At 39.9% G+C, this 15,097-nt stretch overlaps 1 protein-coding gene across 1 annotated transcript in view; it reads right to left on the bottom strand.

Moving 5' to 3' along the window:
- Positions 1 to 15,097, bottom strand: part of ARHGEF18 (Rho/Rac guanine nucleotide exchange factor 18) — a 109,798-nt gene that overhangs the window by 73,405 nt on the left and 21,296 nt on the right. Inside the window, exons 4-9 of the mRNA XM_081936951.1 lie at positions 14,198 to 14,372; positions 8,952 to 9,066; positions 7,710 to 7,767; positions 6,067 to 6,147; positions 1,776 to 1,856; positions 596 to 701 (exon numbers count right to left, since the gene is read on the bottom strand). Coding sequence (XP_081793077.1) covers positions 596 to 701; positions 1,776 to 1,856; positions 6,067 to 6,147; positions 7,710 to 7,767; positions 8,952 to 9,066; positions 14,198 to 14,372 — 616 coding nt within the window. The remainder of the gene's footprint in view (positions 1 to 595; positions 702 to 1,775; positions 1,857 to 6,066; positions 6,148 to 7,709; positions 7,768 to 8,951; positions 9,067 to 14,197; positions 14,373 to 15,097) is intronic.

Genomic DNA, 15,097 nt, shown 5'->3' with positions numbered 1-15,097 from the left:
AAAACAAAGGAGGGAGGGGCTGAGGCACAGCTGGCGGATGGGAGAGAGGATGCAACAGCTAGAATACTCAGATCACAAAAGTGACTTGGAATACTATTGCAATTGTTGCTACAATGTATTCTGTGGGAAGTGATACTAAACAAATGATTGAAACAAACTGACGATTATGTGTTAAATTTAAAACTGCCAATACATAGTTAAATGTTGATTTTTCTCTTTATCAGTGTGTGTACAAGTTGCAAGACCTGGGGGGGCTCGGGCTCCCCCCCCCCCGCACAATGTAGCTGCCAAAATGTTTTATAACCCTATAACCTTTTTCCTTGTAAAAATTTTTTAAAACCAATAAAAATTTGAATTAAAAAAAAAAGATGTTGGATAGCCATTTATCTGAAACAGTATAGGGTTTCCTGCCTAGGCAGCGGGTTGGACTAGAAGACCTCCAAGGTTCCTTCCAACTCTGCTATTGTATTGTATTGTATTGAATTGAGGTATTATTCCTGCTTAATTCTTCTTTCTCATGGCACCATCATTATAAACATCTGATATAAAACTGTATGTTTCATTGTGTCGAGTGGTTTATAGACAGCCCTCTCACCTTCTCCTTCTGCCATGAGCCAGTGACACGGTTGCGCAGATTGCTCAGTCGGCGCTTCACGTTTGTGCCCTTTTCAGTTTTGTCATTCCTTGGACTCTCGTCACACCTGTTGTACGTAAGTAGGGAAGGATGAAAAGGGGGAAATCAATAAATTTAACTACAGGGAATCTATTTTAGATGACTTAATTTCTTATGTCTTCCATTCAAAAAGCTTCCAAAATAGTTAACAGAATATAAATATGCTATATTTTAACCAATAGAAATGACAGGCAGAGAAAACCAAATTAATAAATAAGCAGTGCTAAATATCTCATCCAGTCTAAAGCTAAAACATCTAACAAAGGCCTTAGAAAATAAGTTTTTCTTGGCGCCAAAATTATAAAGTAGGCAACCAGCAGACCCTGACATACCCCATCTTTATTGTGTTTATAAATAACTCAAGGTGGCGAGCATACACAATGCTGCTGCTTCCTGCCTTACAACAACCCTGTGAGGTGGATTGGGTTGAGAGAGAGTGACTGGTGGGACTAGAACTCATAGTCTCTTGATTTCTATTTCACTCCTTTAACCACTATACAATCTTCTCAATCCTACACTGAAGAAATGCAAAGGTACAGAACTGATCCCATATTTCCATGAGAACTATCACTGTACAAGTAATCCTCAATTTATGACTGGTTGCTTAACTACCATTTGAAGTTGCACCAGACCTCCCCAGAGCTACTTACAACCCGTTTTTGAAGTTATGATGGCTGCAACCCCTCCCCCCACCCCATATTCTTGTAGTTGCATTTGGAGCACTTAGCAACCAGCTCGCCTTTATGACTATTTGCAATCTCCTGTGGTCATGTGACCCTGGTTTACAATCTTTTTTTTTTGTTGGTTTCTGACATTTACTTCTGATTTTCAGAAAACACCCATTAAGGATAATGGATTCATTTAACGACTGCATTATTGGCATAATAATCGCCACAAAAACTATCCCCCCAAAAATGGGTCTGGTCATGTGATATGCCTTGACTTATGACCACAATGGCTTATGAGCATAATACCAGGCTCAATTACGGTTATAAGTCAAGGACTACCTGTATATTCAACACTACCTCTTATTCCTGTTGTATCACAGCAGAATTGGGGACAAAAATGTAATATTATGCACATAGATACAGAGGTAACTTACTCATTAGACAGGAATTCAAACCAGGTCAAGTTTTGCTGGGTTTCACTTTTACCTTCAGGTGAGTACAACACCTGTTTAGCACTGGCAAGGAAACACAGTAAAAAAAAGGCATTATAATAAAGGCAACCTAAAAAGTTAATATGCTGATGGAGCAAACTGCTGGTTTAAATTAATAAAGGTAAAGATAAAGGTTCCCCTCGCACAATGCAGAGGAGGAGGAGCCGATGGCGAGACGACGTGCGATCTCAATGCTCTGAGATCGCAGTCAATACTTTTGCCGCTGGGTGGTCCAAACGGACCTAAACTTTCCCGCAGAGGCGATGAATAGGAAGAATACGTCTTGCTGATCTCAGGGACATCGCAAAATCCCTGATAGATCCAAGAGAAGTTCTTCAAGCCGGTCACAAAAAATCCAGCCATTAGGCTGATAAAGTCGGGGCGGCTGCAAAACGGAAGGATACGGAAAGAGAAAGTGTTTCCAGCTGGTGAGGAATTTTTATCGTTTTAAAAGAGACTGCCTATAAAAAACTTAACAATTTAAATTGGAGAACAGAAGAAATAAGCGGCGGAATTAAATTTGGAATGGTTTTGGACAGTGGGTTATCTTACCTTTTAAATGCTATCTTCACGGGTGGAATTTATGCAAGCCTTTTAAAACGAATGGATTAAGTTTTCTTCTTCTATTTTTTTCTTTTACTATTCTTTGTAACCTGTGGACTAAAATTCTCCTCTTTCATTACTGTGGGTGTTTTTCTAACTCATTCAAGAATCGGACTTTTTTTTAACTTGAAATACAAAAAAGATACAAAAAGAAACAAAGAAAATTGTAACATTGCAACAATAACACTGCTACTCGGAGGCTGGAGATTTGTGTATTGGAAACGAAACACTTGTTTTTTTCACTGATTATCCTGGCTTGGCACTTCAAGACCTCACTGCTTGTTTATAGAGAGTGATAAGAAGAAAAGCATACAGATATGCCTTTGAAGTATATCTTTAACCAGAGAAAGGTGAAAATGAAATGTTATTGTGAATCTATGCTTAATCTTGTTAAAACCTAAGCTAGAGCAGCAGTGTTTGTTAGCTGGAGATAATGGCACAATTTCAACAGCAGAAAGAAGTTTTAAGTCTGCAAAAATATTCTCAGAAATACAGAAATTATGAAACACATGTGAGAGGATAGAGAAGAAGTTGGAAGACTTAGTGCATCTAACAGCAAAATATGATGAAGAAGTTGGAGATGTTTATCAAATGGAAAAAGTGGCGGTTAAAATCCTAAAAATCAAAGAGGAAAATGAATATAAAGAAATTAAAATTGCTGATATTTATGGTGTTGGTTTGTCTCTGAAAATGGAAAGAGTGGAATACTGAAAGAGGAATTAAATGGAGGGGAAATCTACCCCAGATGGCAAGATACAGAAGAAGAAAAAATAAAAGAATTTATGGATTTAAAGAGAGAAATTTTATTAGCAATATCATTGATAACACTACCGACAATCAAAGATAAGCTGATTAAGGAAATAGAAGAAGGGCATCAAAATTACATGAGAGATTTTATAAGCAAAGAGTTGCTAAGAGGAGTCCATACAAAGTTGATTAAGGAGATGATTAGAGGACTGACACCACAAATGGCAGAAGATATGAGACGGTTTTGCTACTGGAAAGATACAGGTTGATAGATGGAAGAGTATAATTTAAAACTAGTTAAACTTAGTGAAATTTAGTGACAATAGATATAGTTAAATAAATAATTGATAATGATAATAATGTATACAATGTGTAGTGTTATGATAAGTAAAAATGGGATATGAATATTGAATAGTACCCATGAAAGGAAGATTAGAAATCCTTTTGGATTATATATAAAAATTAATAAAAAAGAACTAAGTTAGATACAGTTAAGTCTTGATTATTAGGGGGGAAATGTTATGATACAGGATATAGTTAAATAAAGGAGGGATAATGATAACAACATATATACAGGTATGGGTACAACATAAGGAAATTGGATGTAAATTGTAAACAGTGATTTGGAAAGAAGGATTAGAAAACGTTGTTATTAAATATTATGGATGTTTTAGGACATAAGGATTCAGTGTTATTGGAGGATTTTAGAAATAGTAAATGAAATGCCAGTATGTGGTTATGTATTAAATCTTGATATATTTTATGATGAAGGACGTTTAAACAATTATAGTCAAATGAAAATGGAGGTATGATGATGGTAACATGTATAAATATCTGAGTTAAAATACTTGAGTTAATATGAATTATGTTTGTTGACTGTGGAAGAGATGCACGAAAGCCTTTTTGTAACCAACTGATACACTTTCTGCAGTATGTAAAGAAGGATGTGTTGTTTGTTTTGAAAATAAAAAATAAAAGTAAAAAGTAAAAAAAGAAATACAAAGATACAGAACTGATCCCATATTTCCATGAGAACTATCACTGTACAAGTAATCCTCAATTTATGACTGGTTGCTTAACTACCATTTGAAGTTGCACCAGACCTCCCCAGAGCTACTTACAACCAGTTTTTGAAGTTATGATGGCCGCAACCCCCGCCCCCCATGTTCTTGTAATTGCATTTGGAGCACTTAGCAACCAGCTCGCCTTTATGACCATTTGCAATCTCCTGTGGTCATGTGACAATACAATACAATACAATACAATACAATAGTAGAGTTGGAAGGGACCTTGGAGGTCTTCTAGTCCAACCCCCTGCCTAGGCAGGAAACCCTATACCGTTTCAGACAAATAGCTATCCAACATCTTCTTAAAGACTTCCAGTGTTGGGGCATTCACAACTTCTGGAGGCAAGCTGTTCCACTGATTAATTGTTCTCACTGTCAGGAAATTTCTCCTCAGTTCTAAGTTGCTTCTCTCCTTGATTAGTTTCCACCCATTGCTTCTTGTTCTACCCTCAGGTGCTTTGGAGAATAGTTTGACTCCCTCTTCTTTGTGGCAACCTCTGAGATATTGGAATAATGCTATCATGTCTCCCCTAGTCCTTCTTTCTCTTAAGCTAAACATACCCAGTTCCTGCAACCGTTCTTCATATGTTTTAGTCTCCAGTCCCCTAATCATCTTTGTTGCTCTTCTCTGCACTCTTTCTAGAGTCTCCACATCTTTTTTACATCGTGGCGACCAGAACTGAATGCAGTATTCCAAGTGTGGCCTTACCAAGGCATTATAAAGTGGTATTAACACTTCACGTGATCTTGATTCTATCCCTCTGTTGATGCAGCCTAGAAACTGTGTTGGCTTTTTTGGCAGCTGCTGCACACTGCTGGCTCATATTTAAATGGTTGTCCACTAGGACTCCAAGATCCCTTTCACAGTTACTACTACTGAGTAAGGTATCACCTATACTGTACCTGTGCATTCCGTTTTTGTTGCCTAAATGTAGAACCTTACTCTTTTCACCATTGAATTTCATTTTATTAGATAGTGCCCAATGTTCAAGTTTGTCAAGATCCTTCTGTATCTTGAGCCTATCTTCTGGAGTGTTGGCTATTCCTGCCAGCTTGGTATCATCTGCAAATTTGATGAGTTCCCCATTTATTCCCTCATCCAAATCATTGATGAAGATGTTGAAGAGTACTGGGCCTAAAACAGAGCCTTGGGGTACTCCACTGCATACTTCCTCCATGTAGATGCAGTTCCATTGAGGACTACACGTTGAGTGCGGTTGGTCAGCCAGTTACCAATCCATCTGGTGGTGATGCTGTCTAACCCACATTCTTCTACTTTATCTAGTAGTAGGTTATGGTCTACCTTGTCAAAAGCCTTACTGAAGTCCAAGTAAACTATATCAACGGCATTCCTCTGGTCCACTAATTTTGTCACATTATCAAAGAATGCAATAAGATTAGTCTGGCATGATCTGCCAGACTAATCCTCTGGTCCACTAATTTTGTCACATTATCAAAGAATGCAATAAGATTAGTCTGGCATGATTAGTCTGGCATGATCTGACGCTGGTTTACAATCTTTTTTTTTTGTTGGTTTCTGACATTTACTTCTGATTTCCAGAAAACACCCATTAAGGATAATGGATTCATTTAACGAATGCATTATTGGCATAATAATCGCCCCCAAAAATGGGTCTGGTCATGTGATATGCCTTGACTTATGACCACAATGGTTTATGAGCATAATACCAGGCTCAATTATGGTTATAAGTCAAGGACTACCTGTATATTCAGCACTACCTCTTATTCCTGTTGTATCACAGCAGAATTGGGGACAAAAATGTAATATTATGCACATAGATACAGAGGTAACTTACTCATTAGACAGGAATTCAAACCAGGTCAAGTTTTGCTGGGTTTCACTTTTACCTTCAGGTGAGTACAACACCTGTTTAGCACTGGCAAGGAAACACAGTAAAAAAAAGGCATTATAATAAAGGCAACCTAAAAAGTTAATATGCTGATGGAGCAAACTGCTGGTTTAAATTAGTAAAGCACATATGTGCTAGTCGGTCCTGACTCTAGGCGGCAGTGCTCATCTCCGTTTCAAAGCCAAAGAGCCAGCGCTGTCGGAAGATGTCTCCGTGGTCATGTCACCACCATGACTAAATGCCGAAGGCACACGGGACGCTGTTACCTTCCCACCAAAGGTGGCCTCTATTTTTCTACTTGCATTTTTACATGCTTTCGAACCACTAGGTTGGCAGAAGCTGGAACAAGTAATGGGAGGTCACTCCATTATGCGGCGCTAAGGATTCGAACTGCCGAGTTTTCTGATTGACAAGCTCAGCGTCTTAGCCTCTGAGCCACTGCGTCCCTATGGTTTAAATTACAGTGCGGATATTCAATAACATAGGAACCACCACCATTTTTCTATTCTTCTATCAATTAATGCCATGATACATTGACATTAATTCTGTCTGGCGGGGACCAGAAAGAGAGCCTTCTCTGCTATTGCCCCGCCCTGTGGAACACACTCTCCCCCAGAGGTGAGGTTACCCCTCCTCTCCTAGCGTTCCAGAAAGATGTGAAAATAGCCCTGTGACGTTGTTTGGGGCGCAGAGAGGAACATGCAGCCATAGGGCGGTTTAACTCCCCGAAAACGCTCCCTTTTAATTAATTGTTGTTATTCCTTGCCTCTTTAAAATTTTCTATACTGTTTTATGCTTTTAATGTTTTATTTGTATACCGCCCAATCCCTCTGTGAAGGAGTTAATTTTTTAAAATATAATTAATTAATTTTTAAAAAGAAGAATTGGTAAAATGCTGTACTATAGCCAGCCTTGAGTCTAAAACTTTTAAATATCAGTCTTCCAATCCACTACTTGGAAATAAGAAAGATACCTAGCCAAATATGGTGGTGTTAAAAACAAATCCAGAATAATCTATTTTTGCTGACCTCTCTATTAAGATAATTGGAATGTTTTCCATCACCTGCAGTAGCCACTCTGGACCTACCAGGCAATAATTATGTAATAGATGCTACTTTGGGAATTTTCAACACTTACCTATGATACTGTGCTAGCTCCTTCAGCACCTCCTAAACCATTAGCCTGTTAGAAAATGTAATCAAATCAGATGCACTTTTAGGAGCAATTCCCTACCTCTCTGCTAAAGAGCTACTTCAAGCAGGAATCAATGGTACTAAAATGTTCCTATTTCCCAAATGCTGTCTTCCTCCTAGAGTTCCAAAATTTGAACAAACAACTCAATATTTTTCATCTATTTTTTAATTTCTACCAAAAATGCTCCTCTTTGCCCCCCAAAGGGTGTCAGTCCAGAAAACATGTAAAAATGCCCAGGATTCAACTCAAGTAGAAAATGTTTCTTAAATTATCAATTAAATGCAATACAGGATAAAATGCCAGAACAATGAACAGGGTTTCTTTAGACTACAGATAGAAGAGGTAGATTTTCAAGGAGAAGAAGGATGGGGATTTTTTTTCATTCAGGCACTTACACTTCTTCTGGGGCTACGTGGTCCTTTTGAATCATATCCAGCACAGGTGGCACAATCCCTAAAATGCAATTTTGAAAAGATTGGGATATGAAAGAACCTTAGAATCATTCTTCAGTTCTCTAGCTTCCCACAGGATTTTTAAAATATTATTTTTCGAATAAACCACGGGGCTCTGGTTCATACGTAACATTAAACTATTATGTGTAGGTTCAAATATCACACTAAGCCAGGGGTGTCAAACTCGATTTCATTGAGGGCCGCATCAGGGTTGTGTTTGACCTCGGGAGAGGCAGGGGAGGGGGCAACTCGATGTCACTCATGTCAGGAGTGCCTGTGGTAGCCTGAGCACTCTGCCAGCAAAAACAGGCTCCCAAGCTCCATTTTTGGCTGCATGCTGCCTTCCCTAGCTCTGTTTTCACTGGCAGAGGGTTGCAGGAGGCTGTCGCAGCCAAAATTGGAGCTCGGGTGCCCTTTTTCACTGGCAGAGGTACCGTGGGCCGGTCCTTCACTGTTTACAGGGCAGCCCTGTAGGCCAGATCTAAGCACCCGGCGGGCTGGATCCGGCCCCCGGGCCTTGAGTTTGACACCCCTGCACTAAGCAAAAGCCAAACCCCACTATAACTGCATATGAACTTAACTACTCTCCAAAAGAAACTAGAAGCAAACAAAGTGGCATATTTGCCCCATTGTCAAAGACAAAGTCAAAAACAAAAGCAGACAAACACATTTCTTCTCTTGGTCAAATCTAGTGTAAAATGTTTTTGAATAAGTTAGAAATGAAATACAAGTGACTGCTACCTTACCTATTTGTAGGAACATTTATATGTTAAGTTCATTCTTTAAAATATTTTGTTTCTAATATTTTTGTGCAGTGATAACAGTGAGATATGAATTCTTACCAGTAGACAGAAATAAAACTATACTTAATATCTCAGGAACATATTGACTGTTCTTTTTTTAAAAAAATAAAAGAATGTAAAACTTGTCTAACTTCTGAACAATTTACATCTTGTACAAAGCGTGGAATTTTAAATTTGCTTCTTCCATCCAATTATTTCTACAGCTTAACCATTTCTAGAAGTCCATCGATCCTGTTCCTACGATTGGCAGCTCTGGGTTAAGAGATGTCCCTCTGTTGGAAGGTGTTACATCAAAAACAATATTCCCATCATATGTTTGCATCTGATAGCATCTCTTTTTTCCAGAAAATCTGTTAACTACCAATTGATGAGGGCTACTAACCCACTGAGATTGGAAGTGGGACTTCCAGGCTTTGGGATACATGTTGAGAGGGGACATTACCACAGGAACATGAGATAGAAGTAGACCTCAGCCGCTTCCCACTGTCGTCACTATCCTAAAAGAGAGAGAGCAACCCATTAGCACTGCTCTCTTTAACCCTGCACATATTTTCATTAAAAACATAGTAACAATATAGCTAAATCTGTTTAGCCCACCACCCTGTTCCCATCATCATCTTTTAACAACCACATACTCCCTTGTGGGGCTGGAGACTAAGCACTAAAAGGAGCTGAGTATTTACTGGCCAGATGCCTTTCCTGTTGCCAATGTGGAGCTTTGTTCAGCAGATATAGTCTCATCGTGCCCAGAGAGAAATATCTGCCTCTACCTAGGATCAAACTCACAGCCTCCTGATTGTGAGGCAAGAGCTACACCTCTAGGCCACCACACCCCTCATACTGGGTTCCCACCATGAAACTGTCTAAATGGGAAGCCCACAGAGAGAACCTGGGGAAATACAATTTTCTTGCTCATGTTCTCCTGCAATTGGTGTTAGCACCCTACTGGAATGAATTTTTTTGGTATTGTTTGATTTTTTTCCCCAATTATCTAGGTGCATTAACAATAATGTCAAACTTTTCTAAAGCCATCTTGGGCATGTAGCATCTCCAGTTCCATGTACAGTTCTAATCTGCATTGGATTATCCTAAACTTTATTTTGCTAGCACGTGAAATGATATGAGAGTTGCACACCCTATTAACTCCCTTTCTTTGACATTGATATGTAGAGTAACTTCTTCCTCTGTGCCTATCTCCAAATTAGCTGCTATAATTTAGTTAGAATCCTTATCGATTCATCTTCTGTTTCTTGCTATGTTTCTGCAGCTACTCCACAATTCCTGTAGCCTTCTAATTTGGTAATGACCAGAGTGCTGATCTAACTTCATCTTAAAATGCTAGAGGTTCTTGGAAGTAGGGAATATTTTTTAAGGCAGTGATGGCGAACCTTTTTGGCACCGAGTGCCCAAACCGGAATGTGCATGCATGTGTGTGCATATGCACATGCTGGAGCGCCAGAAACCCCAAGACCAGGTGGGGTACGTGTGCATGCCTGTTTTTTGGGCTTTTTTTGGACCATTTTGGCCCCAAAAAGGCCTGAAAACGGCCTGAAAAATGTGCTACTTTTGGGACATTTTTTGGCCATTTTCACGCTGTTTTTCAGAGTTGATAAAGTGACTCGCTGCAGTTATTAAATTACTAACCCGGTTGTTAAATGAATTGCTTGTCAGAAGGTCGCAAAAGGGGATCACATGACCTTGGGCAATGCAACCGTCATAACTGTGAGTCAGTTGTCAAAGGTCTGGATTTTGATCACGTGACTATGGAGGAATGCTACAATGGTCGTAAGTGTGAAAAAAACGGTCATACCTCACTTCAATTCAGTGCTGTTGTAGATTTGAACGGTCACTAAATGAACTGTTGTAAGTCAAGGACTACCTGTATTACAACACCTATAGGGAATTGACTTCCAAAAGATCTCTGGAATCAGAAGCTTTCAACCCCTAATTTGTCTGCTAAAGGACACCAATGGATAGATAGTTACTGCAGACACTGCAGTGGTCATAAGTGCAAGGATCCACTGTAAGTTACTTTTCTCAGTGCAATTATAATTTCGAACGGTTGATAAATGAATGGTTGCAAGTCAAGGGCTACCTACTATTTTTGTATGGCTATGAGCAAAAAGTATAAACCTGGATTTATTCCTTTCCCATTCCCACATCAGAGGGGAAAAAAAAAACTTCGACCCACCTACTCCCTGGAATGAGACCCCCTGGAATAAAACACAGCACATACAGTATAGAAGCCAGGTTTCAGTAATTTGACCAAAATTCTATTAAATAAAAAGTAAGTAACTATTTTTTAAAAGGCAGCCTCAGTTTTTCAAGAGATGGCCGGGAGCTTTCTAATGTCAAACAGTCATGAATGAGTCCACCCTGACTTCAAGCTCCAAGCTCAATATGCTATCCAAACTACTTGTCCTCACCTGGTTAGAAAGCCCCCAGCCATCTCCTATAAGATTGAGGCTGCCTTGAAAAAAAATCAAAGTGAGTTGATAGGGCCTAGAAATCCTATACTAACTCTGGCAAGAAAATGGGGCAAAACCCACCTAACAAATTTCTGACTAAATTGTGGCCTCAATTGCGGTTGTAAGTTAAGGACTACCTGTGCTGTTTTTTTGTGGGTTTTTTTGCCTCTTCTAAGAGCTCTCTTAATATTTTTGGTCAAATTCCTTCCTGAGAACTTTGCCTTTCTTTGCTCTGGCTTCAATCCACTTAGTAATTTTCACCCCGCTGTTCTAACACCCAGTTTGTTTTCTTCTTTTTCTTGGTCTTTGGCAGTCTCTTCTCATAGTATTTTTTCTTAATCCAATCCCACAATCCCTCTGTTTCTTTATCAAGGTTTCAGGATTTCGAAGTGATTTGTGATGTTCTCCTTGAAAATGGGTCAAGATATGGCCAGGCTCACATTGTGGAAATTGGCTGGCTTTCTTCTTTCCCTCTAGCTTAACTTGGAATGTGAACATGACTAGCTCATGATCTCAACCACAGTCAGCCCCTGGCCCCTTCTTTGCTTAAGATGTTGTCATGCTAATGTGTTCCTTGAACCCTGGGACACACTGTTCACTAGAGTAGGCAGCCCCCGTTTGGCAGCTATTAGAACACACCTCGGATTTAGCAGCAAACCATCATTTCTTTGGCAGACCAGTTTCCAGTTTGTTGCCTAAAAAGGTGAAAATAGATGTGTTCAACCCCTGAAAAGTTTAACACACCTATTTTACACTTTAAATTCCCCCAACCCTTTCTCCCAAATTGTCTTCTGAGCTTACGGATTTCCCCAGTTATCTCCACCTCAGTGGTGGGATTCAATTTTTTTTTACTACCGGTTCTGTGGGTGTGGCTTGGTGGGTGATGGCTTGGTGGGCGTGGCAGGGGAAAGGATACTGCAAAATCCCCATTCCCTCCCCATCCTACTAACCTGCTTTCCAGCTCTGTTCTCCTGTGCATGGCAACAGAAAAAGACCCAGCCGATCAGCTGGGACTCGGGAGGCAGTGAACAGATCGGGGCGGGGCCAGCCAGAGGAGGTATTTGCTGGTTCTCCGAACTACCCAAAATGTCCACTACCGGTTCTCCATCTCTGCTCTACCTGCCGCCTTTGAAGACCAGCTGACCTTGCACCCATTTATTGATTCTACGCTCAGGGATGCAAATATTCACTTCAGAGGTGGGTTCCTACCGGTATGGTATGGTTCGCCTGAATAGGTAATAACTGGCGGACATGTGACCGTACCGGTTCTATCCTCGGCGATGCCCATCTTGATTTTCTGTTCTGCACATGCACAGAACAATCTTTGTTGAAAAAAATGTATTTTCCCCTTTTTTAATGTTGTGCACATGTGCAAAATTTTCCGGATACCAAACCGGTAGTAATGGTGGCAGGAACCCACTCCTGATTCAATTGGTGTACATTTATTAGGGACTCTGAAGGAGGAGCTGGCATGATAACTCTGAGCAGAGCCTCACGATCAAGGAACAGGCATAGCTGCGATGCCCAATGCAAAATTCTGCAAAAATCCTCCTGGCCCTGGTTGCTACCTGTTCCTTTACATTGTAAATCCAGAAGGACCTCCAGATTACATACAGGATCTGTTTGGGGCCCCATCTAGTACTAAATATGGTTTTAAAAAACCCCAGATTTAGAAGATTCCCAACACCCAAAGCCCATTCAGTCTGGCTAGATTCAGTTGTAGCCTGTTTTCTCATCCAGACCCCTACAGCCCCCAGGCACTAGGACAGGACACTCTGCCTTTGGTTTTCATTTCCAGTTTCCACACCTTGAGGGTCCTGATCCCACAACTCTGCAATCATCTTTCTTGTAGTTGTGAAAATTTGATGACCATTAAATGAAGTTTACATACCTTTCTACTTAATAGAGGAATTTGATTCTTCCACCCTACTTGTATTTAGCGGACACGCCCAGATTAACCATTGTTTTAAATTGCCATATTTTTTGGAATATAAGATGCACCAAAATTTTGAAGAGGCAAATTAAAAAAAAAAGTTTTTGCACTCTGCAGACCCCCCCAAAATGGACCATTTTTTTGCAAAAACGGGCCCGTTTTTTGTCAAAAAAAAAGGCATGCATATCCTTTAGGAGGCTTATAGAGTGCTCCTGGGGGCTGGGGGGGAAACGAGCAAAACACAGCCCATTTTTTGCTCATTTTTGCCCTCCCCAGCCCCCAGGAGCACTCTGGAAGCCTCCTAAAGGCTATGCACAGCCATTTTTGCAAAGGGGGTGAGGTTTCGGGAGGCCAAAAATGCTGTATTCAATGTATAAAACGCACCCAGATTTTCACGCTCTTTATGGGGGGGGGAGGTGCATCTTATACTCCAACAAATACAGTATATACACTTGGTTTTATTTCAGGGTTGGTGGATTGGTTTATAATATTGTGTTATTGGGAGTTTTTTTAGTTGTTTTGTTTTGTTTTGTACCATCCTGCAACTTTCCAATGCTGGGAGAAAATGAGGTTCCCAATTCAAAAATAAATTGCTGTCTGTTTCACAGATCAGGTCATCAGTCTACTTAGCCCGGATTGTCTTTTCCACTGATAGCACTTTTACATATTAAACAGGCAAAGGAACTGAGCTGTGGTGGCGCAGTAGTTAGAGTGCAGTACTGCAGGCTACTTCTGCTGCCTGCCAGCTGTCTGCAATTTGACAGTTCGACTCTCACCAGGCAGCCTTCCATCCTTCCAGGGTGGGTAAAATGAGGACCCAGATTGTTGGGAGCAGTAGGCTGACTCTGTAAACCGCTTAGAGAAGGCTGTAAAGCACTGTGAAGCAGTATATAAGTCTAAGTGCTATTGCTATTGTTACTTGCTAACTAATCCTTATCTGGAGATGCAGAAAGTTACACCTGTGACTTTTCTGCATTAAGTTTTAGTATCTTCTTTTAATAGTTATGTTACCAGGTCTGAGTTATCTCACACACATAAACATACTTTGGTAAAGCCTCAAGCCATGGTGTTAACTAGCTTTTGGGTTTGTTTTTTTTAAAGGACCGGGAGGCACTTGAAACAGCTGACTGAAGCAAACAGCTAATCTGGGTGCTCTCATTGCCAGGTTAGGTGGGTGCCACATTCACTCCATAATGCAGGGCAGCCAACGAAACAGCCAAGACTCACCACATTCCCAGGCTTTTCCACAAGGCCCAGATTTTGGCACATCTTGATCACACTGCTAGCACTCCAAGTTTCTAGTCCTGACCAAGACAGAGGTGGGGAGAAATCAGGGAGACTCTTCTCCTTTTCTTCCTCCCTTTCTGTGTCACTCCCTAGCTCTGATGCATCCAGACTGAACCTGATGGGGAATAAAATTGAATCACAGCAGAAGAAACATTTCCAAGGACACAACAGTCTTAACTCTCAACCAGACACTTTTATTTAGTATCTTAGTATGATTTATGTTGATTGCTTATTTAGTATCCTATAATTATCACTAAATGTTGCATTTTATGATTTATGATGAATGTTTTTTTATGACAACTGTGATCATGATTTATCACTTATAGCTTTTATGTACACTGAGTGCTTATGCACAAATTCCTTGTGTGTCCAGTCACACTTGGCCAATAAACAATTCTGTTCTGTTCTGTTCTGTTCTATCCTATTGACACTTTTAAGGGGTTTTCTCATTTCTTGTACTGATGCCTTAAAATGCAGAATTGAGCATTCTAGGAACCCGTTTTAAAACAAGTGGGGAAAATAGATTCTATGTTGCTATGTTTTGATTAAGTGCAATTTCTTTGATTTTTTTTCCTGCTGTATTGCTTCAATTATTATTGTAATATTATTCTTATAATAATATCCTGAACAACTTTGAAAATTCATTAGCTATAAAAAGGAAAGAAAAGAAAACTTTGAATCCTCGTGGATATTGTCTGAGAGTTCTGGTGGGTAAGTTAAGTTAAGCAAGCATGCTGTGAATTAGGTTACAGAAAACTAATTTTTAGCTTGTAATATTTTTGTTTACAATCTTGATATTTAATGCATTTGCCTCACCCAATATGGCTTAACATACCTATT

This window comes from Natrix helvetica (assembly GCF_964273705.1).
Source record: "Natrix helvetica genome assembly, chromosome: 1".
NCBI lineage: Eukaryota > Metazoa > Chordata > Lepidosauria > Squamata > Natricidae > Natrix > Natrix helvetica.
The sequence above is the reverse complement of the archived record's forward strand: the minus strand, read 5'-3'. Positions and strand labels throughout refer to the sequence as shown.